Source organism: Melanotaenia boesemani, chromosome 7, assembly GCF_017639745.1.
Source record: "Melanotaenia boesemani isolate fMelBoe1 chromosome 7, fMelBoe1.pri, whole genome shotgun sequence".
In the NCBI taxonomy this organism is placed as follows: Eukaryota; Metazoa; Chordata; class Actinopteri; order Atheriniformes; family Melanotaeniidae; genus Melanotaenia; species Melanotaenia boesemani.
The window spans coordinates 4,847,214-4,860,405 of record NC_055688.1 but is presented as its reverse complement, the minus strand read 5'-3'; the positions used below and the strand labels follow the sequence as shown (position 1 = coordinate 4,860,405).

General features: G+C 38.4%; 1 protein-coding gene across 1 annotated transcript in view; it reads left to right on the top strand.

Moving 5' to 3' along the window:
* LOC121642594 (F-BAR and double SH3 domains protein 1-like) overlaps positions 1–11,742 on the top strand; it is a 44,204-nt gene extending 32,462 nt beyond the window's left edge. The window contains exons 16-20 of the mRNA XM_041989352.1: positions 469–569; positions 2,030–2,137; positions 8,448–8,568; positions 11,060–11,106; positions 11,198–11,742. Of these exons, the coding sequence (XP_041845286.1) occupies positions 469–569; positions 2,030–2,137; positions 8,448–8,568; positions 11,060–11,106; positions 11,198–11,248 (428 nt within the window). The 3' untranslated portion in view covers positions 11,249–11,742. The remainder of the gene's footprint in view (positions 1–468; positions 570–2,029; positions 2,138–8,447; positions 8,569–11,059; positions 11,107–11,197) is intronic.
* Positions 11,743–13,192: the final 1,450 nt, after the last annotated feature.

Here is a 13,192-nt window from a genome sequence, read left to right as displayed (position 1 = left end):
ATTTGATCTCTGCACAGCAGTTTTTTGTTTTTTTTCCTGAAAATGATCATGTCTGTGAGGTTGAAGGTAAAAATCTGTGTGTAAAATATGAATGTTTGTGCAGTGAAGGATGCTTGATGGGTTTGGTAGCTACATTTTTCTGTGTAGATTCAACCACCTTTGTAAGCTGCTGTAGTTACAAACTGTTTTACACATCTGTTGGGATTATGACACAAATTTCTTGTCATAGGTACTGTTGAGTCTATACTGCGTTAAATTTAGAGATCTGATGTCCTCTGTAGTCTTTTCAATCAGAGAAAAGCCTGCACTGAGGATGTGTGGATGGTGTGCAGCAGTTTATTTGGGATGAGCATCATCACTCCACCTTTATGTGAATATTAGGAACTGTTTTCTTTTTTTTATTATTCACAGCAGTTGATCCGTGCATAGACGAGGACAGGGTTTCTAATTCACTTTCATTTGTGGCAGGTGTGGTCAGAGCTCTGTACTCCTACCAAGCTCAGAGTGCAGAGGAGCTTTCCTTCCAGGAGGGGGCGCTGATACACCTGATACGTTGTCAGCAGGGAGAGGTACGACAAAGTCTTTCAACAGGTTTCTAAAACTAATCACATTATTTCTACAGCCATGCACAGTTTAAGGCAGAGACGACAAACGTGCGGCTCACCAGAAGGTCCAGTCTGGCCCAAGGGATGATTTTGGAAAATGTGAAAATAACACAAAGATATTAATTGTAATACTGTAAGAAAAGTAAATGTTTCCACGTGAGATTTCATATTTTATCTTTAAATTAGTGCCTTGTCTTTTCTATAGGACGTGCACTTGCAAACCAAGTCTACCAGCAGGTGTTAACATAAGGCTGCATTAACACTGCAGGTTGCGTTCATGCTTCGCTCAACTGATTTATTAGGTATCAAAAAGAAGAGGCATAAACCGTTCAATCTATTTTTCTTTCTATGGGCTTTTTGTAGCCCCTTAGTGACTATTATTATGTTTATGTATATTCTTGTATTGCCTTATAGGACTATTTTTATAATACAGGAAATAAAATCTATAATTATTAGTGTCCTTTTTCTCTCTATAATCACAGTTATATAAAGCAAAAATAGGTGTGTGGGTCCCTGATGTCTGTTAGTAAGAGTCTGGTTGTATATTGTATAGAGCAGGATGTGATCCTGCTGGTTTGGTTGGACATAAGCTTATGCTGAACATTGACTTTATAAACTCCTCTGTCGCTTCGATTCTTTGGATTTAATAGGTCGATGTTAAAATCAGCACAGATGTACACAACCTTCTGTGTTGTTGCTTTTGTGAACATCCAGTCTCTAAACACCTCAAGATTTGATCCAGGAGATCAGGAGAACCTTTATATATATATATATATATATATATATATATATATATATATACATATATATACATATATATATATACATATATATACATATATATATATATATATATATATATAAATATGTGTGTGTGTGTGTGTGTAGATAGATAGATAGATATAAACTATTATAAAAATCTAAATTGAAATAGATAACTCCATAGAAATAAATAAAATTAAATATGTAAATAAATTAAATATATTGATTATGTAAATGCATAAATGAGGTAAAATATGTACTTATACTTCTTTGTACTAAAACTAGGGAGAGTTTTTATTATTTAGAGGTTATTATGCGGGTATTTAACTGGTCCAACCCACAGGAGACCAGATTCAACTGAATGTGGAACCTGAACTAAATAAATGATGTAGATAAAGAACAGAAAATGACGTAGATAAATAAGTCTTGATATCCCATCAGCTCTGGACCAAAGAACACAACCTAACAGAGACAGATCTGCTGTGAAACAATAATGTTTGGATAGATTTTATTTTGGGAGAAATATTCTGGTTTCCTTTCCTTGCTAATTTCTTGGTATTTGTAGGTTGAGATATGTAACCTCAGTCTTCTTGATAAGTTTGATAAGTTCTGAAAACAGCTACTGGTCCTGATAAGTTTAGTCTGTACGTGATGTCTTTTAGGTGGACGATGGTTTTTGGGAGGGAGAGCTGAATGGACGGATCGGCGTTTTTCCTTCATCCATGGTAGAGTTCTTCTATGATGATGAAGAGAAGGAGGAAAGGGAGGAGGTGAGATTCTCTCCTACTACTTCTCAGTTGATTATAATTCCGGTATGGCAAACATTCCCCAACATGTATAACTGACTCGTGACTAATAACGTAGTATGAAATAGTGTGAAAGGGGGATAACAACAATAAAAAAAGGAGGGAAAACACAACAAAACCCAAAGACCACAGATAAATTACCAAGTGAAGAGGAAGACACAAGTCAAGCTGCTAGCATACAGACCGAAAAAACAGTGGAAGCTAACATCATTGCAGAAATCAAAGCGGTGCACTCGGATATAAAAAGAAAACACTGATGGAAAACATAGATATGCTTACAAAGACCTGAACAACGCTAATAAAAAATTAAATTCCGTATCAAAAGACCTCAGTGAGCTAGGGTGGAGGAGGCAGAACAGAGGTGGTGGAAATGGAGAAGAGATGCACAGAGATGAATTAACAGCTTTCCCATTCACTGGAACTACAAGAGTATCCAAGATACAGATACGGACATGAAGGTACGTTTAACAAAAAACAACATCAGGATTCACAGCATCAGCGATGAGGCAAAAGGGACCAACACACAGCTTTTTGTGGAAGAATTTATTGAGAGAGTTCTCCCTTGCCCACGCTCACTGGATAAGAAACCTCCCCAGGGCTCTAATCCAAGACCCATCATAGTATGCTTCCTGGAATAAGCAAATAAGGAGCTGGTTCTATGCTTGGTGTGGAATAAGAAGGAAATTACCTTCGAGCATCAGAATGTTTTTTGAACAGGACTTTTTGATGGAAATCTTACTTACAAGAAAAGCCGAGAACACAATTAGAAGGAAGCTTAAGCAAAAGGGACTCTGCCACCAAACACTGTACCCAAGGCTGGACTGGCCACCGGCCATAGTGGTGATGGTAATTCAGATAATTAATTCAGAATTCAGGTGTTGTGACGAGGACCAGAGGGTGGGAACACATTGCACCAGTTTTAAAATTGCTGCACTGGCTTCTCGTCCATTTCATGATCTATTTTAAGATTCTTCTGGTTTATAAATGTCTTAATGGTCTTGGGCCTTCTTATTCATCGTACTTGCTTTTTAAATTATGAGCCTTCACGGACCCTGAGTTGTTCCAAAAATAAGGACCACAACTTACAGCGAGGCCTCTTTCCATTATTACAGCCTCAGTGCTGCAGAGACTGTTGACATTTTTAAAAAGAGGCTCAAGACCTTTTTAGCTTGGTTTAGATCTTTATCTTATTATTTTATTTGTGTTGATTTTTGTCATTGTTTGATTGATTGATTTGATTGACAGACAGACAGACAGACAGACAGACATAGATAGATAGATAGATAGATAGATAGATAGATAGATAGATAGATAGATAGATAGATAGATAGATAGATAGATAGATAGATAGATAGATAGCTGGGAACTTTGCCAGCGGGTTGTTGCACAATCACATGATCACCCGGGTGGCTGGGTGTCCTGCAGTGCTATGGACTCTGGCCTGCCCTGATCTGGGTGGTTGTGGTGGCAGCCTCTGTAGACATTGGTAGGCTGGCTCCTGGTGTGATTGAAAACAAGACAGTGTTTCCTTACAGCCGCCTCAAGTCAGGTATTTATTACTTTTAATATCGTTTTTTTAATTGCTATGTTACCTACTTGGGTATGTGAAGGCTTGTTTTATTTAATATGCATAACTTTGCTATAACTATGCAGAACTTTGTGTTGCTTTTGGCAGGAAAAGCACTTTATAAATAAAATTGATTTGATTTGATCTTAGTACTTAAGTAATTTTATTTTACTCAGTACCTTAGTTAACTATAGCCTTTATTAGTTGGGTAGTTAAATATTTCAGTGTTTATTAATTAATATAAATGCACTATGCAGTAACTTTTAGTCAGGAACAGCTAAAGCTCATCAGAGCATGAATGTGCATTCATCAGACTAGTATTACCAAAGTAGTACCAAATGTGGCCACAGCTCTACGGAGGCTAGAGGCAGACTAGGGAGGCCCAGAGACCCGGGCCGTCAGCAGCAACCCCGGAGCATGAACCCAAGCTACCCTACCATGAAGACCACCCTGAACCCACCCCGAGAGTGGCAGAAGAAGGCCCCAGCCAGAGCCCCCTGCAGTCATATGGCACAGGCCCCGGCAGGCCAAGATCGGCAGCTGCAGACCCCACTAGGCCATCCAGGATAGCCAGAGTGTCATTGCAGTGTGAGCAGATGTTTGATTGTGAAAGACCCATCCTGAACATCCTTTGTCCTGTATAATGAGTTCTATGCAGAATTTTGAATTGTATTAGTTGCATGTTTGAGTTCTTAGTCTTTTTAAAGGTGTTTAAACATATTTGTCACCATTCATTTTGATTAAAGTTACTGGATAAGTCAGCCTCCCATTTTGAAGTTGGAAGACAGATTGAGTCTTCTAGTAGTTTAATAGTCTATATGTTTGATGTCTGATAGGTAGCTGCAACTTTAATTGGTTAATGGTAAATTTTTTACATATAATAGATTTAAACTGGTGATATTCTAAAAAAATTGTGCTGCTGATTCCATATTGTGAAGTGAGAATATTAAATGACAAGACGTTTCCATTTTCTATTTCATATTCTGTTTTATTCCTTTAGTTTTCCATTGAGTGAAATTGATCAGCTTTTTTGTTTTGCTTGATGTCAGGGTTGTTCCAGAGGGGTGTAAACTTACATGGAAACAGTGAAGACTTGGTTATTTTTTAGAAATTTCCACCAAGCCACTAAGGAGGAACTGATATTGATGCTTTTAAAACATTTATGTGGTTTGATGGCTGAGCTGATGAATGGCAGGTCAGAGATAAACACATCCTCACACAATGCTTGCTCTACATCTAACCATGCTCCCTCCAGACCGCTAGGTTTAAGCCATTTGGAGATATACTGCAGCTTGTTAGTTAAGAAAAAGTGATTAAAGTTGGATAAGTCAAATCCACATAAAGCATAAAGACTTATCTTGTGATCTATATTTTTGGCATAGATTCCTTTAATCTCTTTATTTTGTCTTATGGCAGCAGCTAGGGGTTCAATAAAAATAGCAAAAAGTGAGAAAGTGAGCAGCCCTGTATGGTTCCTCTCTGCAAACAGAAGCTTGGAGAGGTTTGATCATTGGTCTTCACACATGCATTTAGGTTGTAATATAATATCTTTATCCAATCTATGAAAGATGACCCAAACCCAAATTTGTTTAATGTTGCAAATAAAAATTTCCAGTTTACTCAGTCAAACGCTTTTTCTGCATCTAAAGAAATGACTGTGGATTCCAGATTATGTAGAGTAGAATAATCTATGATGTTAATTAATCTACGCATGTTAGTAGAGGAATGTCTACCTTTAATAAAGCCTGTTTGGTCAGGATGTATTATTAGAGGGGTTATTTTTTCTATTCTTCTGGCCAAAGCTTTGCTAATTATTTTGAGATCTACATTTATTAATGAAATTGGACGGTAACTGGATGGAAGTGTCGGGTCTTTACCTGGTTTTAATAGTAGAGTAATATTAGCTAGGTTCATATTTTAAGGTATTTTTGTTTTTCCTTTATTCCTAATATCATATTGTAGAAAGTGGGTGCCAGCGTTGTCCAGAATTCTTTGTAGAATTCTGCTGGGTAACCATCTGGACCTGGTCTTTTCCCTCTGATTATTGCTTTTCCTGCTTCCCAAAGAACACTGAAAAAGTAAATATAAAATATCTGAGCAGGTAGACTGTAGTTCATCACTTCCGCTATTTGCCATTCTTAATTTTGTTCTCCCTCTGTGTATGATTGATTGATTGACCGCTGTGGCCTAAGAGGGAGGGGGCCCTTGGCTGTAGTCATTGGCCCATTAGTCAGACTAATGGGCCAATCTACCAGTTTTGTGTACCAATAGGTATCATGACGAATACAAATACTAGTACAATTAGTAAAAAACAAAACAAACAAGTGCCCAGTGGGCTGATGGCCGGTCCAGTCTACTATTCTATATCGACCCAAAACAGCCTGGAACCCTTTCAGAAACTCCCAGAGAAATATAACTTAGAAAATGAGGATTTTTTTCAGGTATCTCTTAAATAAAAACAGTAGAACTACAAAACCAGTTGAATCTAAACTGATCACAATATTTGTGAACACATATAAAGGTGAAACAAATACAAAAGTAATTTCCGGTCTGTACAGGTATCTACAAGGAGCAAAAAATATATCTACCTTGTACGTTAAGTCCAGATGGAAGAAAGATACAAATCTAAAACTGATTGGTTGAATATTTGTAAGACACTCTGTCACTCTTCAAGTTCTGAAACATGGAGAGAATTTATCTGGAAAATATAACAATATTCTGTACATTAGAACCAAAAAAGCCCAAACTGGCATCCCTAAACAGCGATGCTAATAATAAATCTGCCCACCTGTTCCACATATTTTGTGACCGTCCGAAAATCTGTTCCACATATTTTGTGACCGTCCGAAAATCTGTTCCACATATTTTGTGACCATCCCAAACTGTCCCCCTACTGGATCAAAGTGGTAACTAAAATCACCTCGATATTTTGCACTTGACTTTAGCGTAATTTATTTTGGTAATCTACCATCTGGACTAAAAAAGAAAGATTGGCAAGTAGCAAAAGAAACAATAACTAGAAGTTGGCTGAGTGAAATTGGCCCAACTATTGAAGATTGGACAGGAACTGCAGCTGGACGGCTGGCTGGAAAGCTCAGGTGCTCGGACATCTGTCTTTCATGCGGGAGACCCGAGCTTGAGTCCCACAGGGGACGTCTTACAATGGGGTGAATATTAACACCTTCCAGTCGGGTCCTTGGGCCAGACCCTTAACTCTACTGCCTACTCTCAGATGTAAGTTGCTTTGGAGAGAAGCATCTGCTAAATGACTGTAGATTAAAATTATACATGAAATCTGTGATGTTGAAAAATTGACTTTTTCCTTAAGACACATAAAAGTTAAATGTGATAAGTATTGGTTGAAATGGTATTTTTTTCTGGATCAGAGAAAACTCTCTTTATGTAAAGATCAATCAATCAATCAATCACTTTATTTGTCCCCCGAGGAGGCAATTGGTTGTACAGCAGAGAAGCAACACAAATAACATATATAAGAAAGTTAAAAACGAGTATAATCAATAAAAACAATAAAAATTTCATTCATTCAAGACTCTAGGCAGCTACCTTTTCCTCCTGGAATTGAGGATAGAGATAGCAGAAGGAACAAAGGAATGTTTATATCTGTTAGTCTTTGCTAATGGAAGTCTAAGCAATGAGCCAGATGGAAGAAACTGAAACTGATGATGTAATGGATGTGAGCTGTCAGACAGGATAGATTCTGCTTTCTTAAGCAGCTGTCTGTTATACAGATTCTGCAAAGTTTCTTGAGCACTTCCAGATATTTTTCCACAGACATGAACAACCTTACTGAGAACATTTTTCTGTTTTACACTCAAAGATGAAAACCAACAAATAAAAGAGAAAGTCATGACAGACTCAATAAAAGTACGGTAAAACATGGTCATCAGGGAGGAGTCCACCTGGAATTTTGCGAGTTTCCTCAGACAAAATATACGCTGCTGACATTTCTTATAGATCGTGTCAGTGTTGCTCTCAAATGTCAATTTACTGTCTATTGTGGTCCCTAAATACTTATATGACTCCACAATTTCTACCTCTTGACCATCCACGACTGTGCCAACAGGAGAGGGACGCGTTCGTCTGAAATCGATGCACATGTCTTTTGTCTTGGCTACATTTAAGGTTAAAAATGACTCCTGGCACCACTTTAAGAAGTAATCAGCTACAGGACCATGAGAGGTTTCTGTACTGTTCAACAAGCTTAAAATAACTGTATCATCAGCAAATTTCAGGATGTGATGATTGTCAAATGTGCTACAACAGCTGTTGGTGTACAGAATGTACAGCAGGGGAGAGAGGACGCAACCTTGGGGTGAGCCAGTGGATGTTACTATCTCACTGTTTACCGTATTACACAATTTCTTTTTTTTTCTTTTTTTTTTGTCTATAATCCTACTAACAAAAAGTTTGAATTCTGAACTCACTATGGATCAGTATGTCAAGAACTAACAGGAATAAATTAAATGTATGTGAAAAGACAAATGGATGTATAACTGTTATACAAATAATTTTGCTGAATATTGCCTTTTATCATTATTTTATTTTTCTCTCATTATTGCTAGATGATTATTGTTTAACATTCTTTGTTTAAAACGTTCTTTTAGGTTACAATGAAAACAATAACAAGAAAGAAAGAAAAAAAAGCTTCCAAGTTTCTGTTTTTCCTGACTTTCATTTTTCTTCCAGCCAACACCTCCCGCCTCATCCCCCACTCCGATCCCCTCACCCTCTAGAGGTAGTTCAACCAGTAGTGGTGGTGTGGAAGAGAAACAGCAGTCTGTTCTCCAGGAGGAGTCCATGCTGGGAGGTAAGAAAGTTGGATTTATGGAAGAAGAAAAGTGCCACAAGAAAATAATAAATATAGCATTAGGTATTTTATTAAATGTGCCACTCATTTATTAAACTTGGAAATAAAACTGTAAATAAATAGATAAATGTATCAGCAAATATTAAAATGTGTCATTATCCATCCATCCATCCATCCATCCATCCATCCATCCATCCATCCATTTTCTTCTGCTGCTTATTCCCTCTTCCCAGCCAAATCTTCCAACTCATCTTGGTATCCTGAGGTGTTCCTAGGCCAGCTGAGTGACATAGTCCCACCAGTGTGTCCTGGGTCTTCCCCAGGACCTCCTCGTACACAGAGCACCTCATCAGTTAGGCGTCCAGGATGCATCCTTACCAGATGTCTGAACCCACTCATCTGGCTCTTGATGTGGAGGAGCAGGAGTTCTATTCTGATCTCCTTCTGGATGATCAAGCTTCCGTATCTACCTCTAAGGGAGAGTTGGCGATCACGGCCTGATGAAGCCAACAGAACCACATCATTTGCAAAAAGCAGAGACCCAATCCTGAGGCCACTAAACCATAACACCTCAGCTGAGCCTAGAAATTCTGTCCATAAAAGTTTTAAACAGAATCGGTGACAAAGGGCGGCCTTGGAGGAGTCCAACCCTCACTGGAAATGAATTCAACTTACTGCAATGTGTACCAAGCTCTGGCACCGGTCATACAGGGACCAGAGAGCGCATAAAAGTGGGCTCAGTACTCCAAACTCACAAAGCACCTCCCACAGGACTCCATGAAGGACATGGTCGAACGTCGTGTCTGAATCCACAAGTACATTTAGAATGACTAAACAAACTCCCACATTCCCTCCAAGACTCCTAAGAGGGTGTAGAGCTAGTCCAATGTTCCACATTAAAACGAGTGTGACATCTGCCATAACAATGTTTGCTCTTATCTGATACTAACAATAAGACAATTTCTGGCCCTGTTCTTGTCTGATAATCTGGCCTAGCTGAAGTTCAGTAGCCCTGTTCTAGGATCCGGGCAGACTCCTCCACCATGGGAAGAAAATGGCTCAGGGAGGGGTAGTTTAAGTATTTATTGATAAATGTATTTGTTTAATGTATTTATTTTCAAATTTAATAGATTAGTGACTTTCAATTGATCACTCAAAGCTGTATTTATGTATTTTATTGTGACTCTTTTTCCCCCTCCATGTTGGTAAGGTCATATTGAGCCTTATTTCCACCAACGGGATGGTTAGGGTGCAGATATGGTTTGTAAACTGTCACCTCGCTGCGCTTCCACAGCCAACCATAACCTTACCTAAGAGGTGGAGTATCAGTCGGAGATAGATGCCTCAGCTACGTAATAGCATGACTATGCTATGGTAGCTTCGTGCTTAAAGTAGAACCAGAACACGGCTCAGAAACAACGGAGGAGGGTGGCATCAACGCCACTTTAAACAAAAAGAAAATGTGTTGCTCTAAACAAGGAGTCGTTTCTGCTTTGTTTTTATGCCAGGTCGCATGGGAAGTGACTTTTTTACTCAACCAATCAACGGATTGCCGTGTGGTTAGATTGGTACCCCAACCGAAGGGTCCCAACAAAGTAGGACGGCTCAGGTCTGCTATTAGGGTACCCTTCCCAGTTTTCGCATGTGGAAAGACACACACAAACACACACACACACACACAAAAAAAAAAAAAAAAAAGGAGAGAAAAACAGTGGCCCGACCAAGCGGCAACCTCCGACGATGAAATGTGAAGCCTATGTGTGCAAAAAATTGCAGTTCCCCCCTCATCCACAAGGGTTGGCTCCAAAACAGAGCAAATCCTCATAGACTCCCATGTTAAAAAGACCAACTTTATAGCAGAAATAGACATGTTTAAAGCCTGGTACAAAAATCCATTTTAGGGTTAATAGGTCAAGTTTACCTTCATGACAACTGTGAGGGGGGTAAAAAAAAATTTCTAACTCATCCGTTTGGATGTTATTTAATCTTGAATGACTGAAATTCGGCATAATTAGGGGCGTGTCCTTTTGATTGACATGTATCCAATATCCGCGACAAGAAGGGAGAGTGCAACCTGTTTTTTGCCGGCTAACAGCCAACTTTGCTTTACCCCAACTACCTTCATTAGCCAGTTAGTTCACGTTAGATTCGAGTTGGCTCAGTTAGCCCTTAGCTACAGGCAGCTTGGAGTTTGATAGACATAAATCATCCACCCCCACACTCACAGCTCTCCGCTCAGCTCCGCCACTTTGCCCATTTTTGTATTTTCCGGGAGCAACGGCAGGCATGACGCTACCAAGATGGCGATGGTAGGAACCGCCCAACGAGCTTCACTTTTGCTCTTCAGAAACCTAAGTGTGATGTCCCGGAGGCTCCGTCCATCTTTTACAGTATAAACAGTCTATGGTCTCAACCTGTCAGTGGGAACGGGACTTTGGTGTTTCCTCTCTGAAATATGATGTTTGTTTTATATTCTCTGTCATTCCATCAGAAGCCAGCCAGAACCCCCTGGAGCTCCCCCCCGGGCGAATAAGACCAGTGTGTGGGATTTCTGATTTCTATGAATAAATAAATGATTAATTTCAGTGATGACTTTCACATCCATCTGACCTTCATATTGTTGTTTCAGTGTCGTGCTCCTCCTCCTCCTCCAAAACAGAAACCCTCGGCTCAGCAGTGATGCTCAGGATGAAGGATGGAGCCTCAGAGGAATTCAGGGTTCAGTCTCACCAAACAACACTACTTTTATGGCATAACCACCATGATGAGGCATGAAGATCATGAAAATGCTCCAAACTCTGAACCAGAATCAGAATTTATAAAACATCTGACAAAATCATGAGGGGTTACCACAGCGGAGTCGGGACATATTATTTCCACCATCTCCATCATCAGAACAATATTTAGTTTTTACAAGTATGTTTTCCATGTGAGATAAAACAGAAACCAACTTAATCTTCTCATGTTTTTCATACAGTTATCATCAAAAGTCACTTAATATTTATTTCAACCGGTTATTGATGTGAAGCTGTGACTGATACATGATGAATTTAATAATTATAATCAAGTCTGTAATATTAACAGATAGAGATAAGTTATTAATTGATTACACAAAGAGCTAAGCTTAATGTTTCAGAACAATTCCACATAAAGTCAGACTTTAACAACCTGACTGGTGAGAACGTCCAGTACAGAATATATAATCAATGTATACCTGAAATAAATTGATATATCATAAATGTGCGCCATATTTTTTTTTAACATTGTGTTGCTTCATGATTAAAAGTTCCATGTACATAAATGTTATTTCTGGATGAAAGGCAAAACATTCTCAAGACACAAACAGAAGCCCAGCTGTCTTTGATTCAAGACTCTCCATCAGTCCTGTCAGACTGAGACATGCTGTCCATCAACCGGAGAGCCAAAGTTTTTCAAGAGCACCTAACTGCAATTAAGATGGTGGACAACAGCGCCGCCGTATCTCAACTCTATTCCGGAAGTCAGGTGACCTTGTCACCGGCAAGAGTCTTCTTCGGCAAAAAACAGACACCGCTTCGGCCCGTTGCTAGGATACAATCAACACATCCGCCGTATTGGTCATGGCAAGAGAGCAGTGGACGGTTGTTGCATTAAAACGGGATTATGAATTTTGCAGCTGACTGGGTTTGTTTGTTGTTTTCATTTTCATTTTGAAATTTAAGGTGAAAGAAAAATGAAACAATTGCTACGTAATTGTTCAATAATAATCATAGACATGTTCAACAGTGTTTTTTACAGTAAGTTGATTACATAACGAATAGAAAAAATATCAATGTTTCAGTCAAAAGTAGATGCGGTTGTCCGTTTAATACTAAAGATAATTATTATTCGGCTTAATAATATCATAATCATTATATTTCTCAGATTTAAAAAGCTTGCTTAAATTAAGCAGCAAAACACACTTTTCATCACACCCATAAGAGAATGTAATTCATCTGGAATCAAACATGAAACAATTATAGTTGACTGCCATCACTCTAATACTGTTGAAATACTTCAAAACTGACATTTAAAGAACATGTGTATCTTTATTGATTCAAGTATTTAAACATTCCAATATTTACATAATATAAATATAACAAATAAACATACAAATTAAGGATATTTGGCTTTTGTATGACGTCAGAATGTATCTGTGTTTCACTATATCCTTTATTGATAAACTTATGTTTTTATTGCACAACATCCTGCTCTTCATTAAGATTATTAACTGCAAATAAACCAAAAGAAGTGTCTGAACCATGAATGACCCAGAAAATATTCTGGGTCAACAACAGTTTGTATGTAAACTGTTCTGTTTATACACCATCAGACCAGGCTACACTTAACCCATGACACTATTGATATACCCACCACTGTTGTTAACTGTTCTTTCTATAAATTGTTTTGAAGGAATTACCATTTCATGATTGTACTTAAATGCCTTACATTCATGTTATATCACTGTATTGTGAACTATGGACATTTTGTGTCAGTTTCACCAGAAAGTTGAATATTCCTAACTTAGTAGTGAATAGTATTTATACCATGGTCTGGGTGAATACTCGATTTTGATTGGCTGGAGGGTGTCCATTAAAAAGTGATA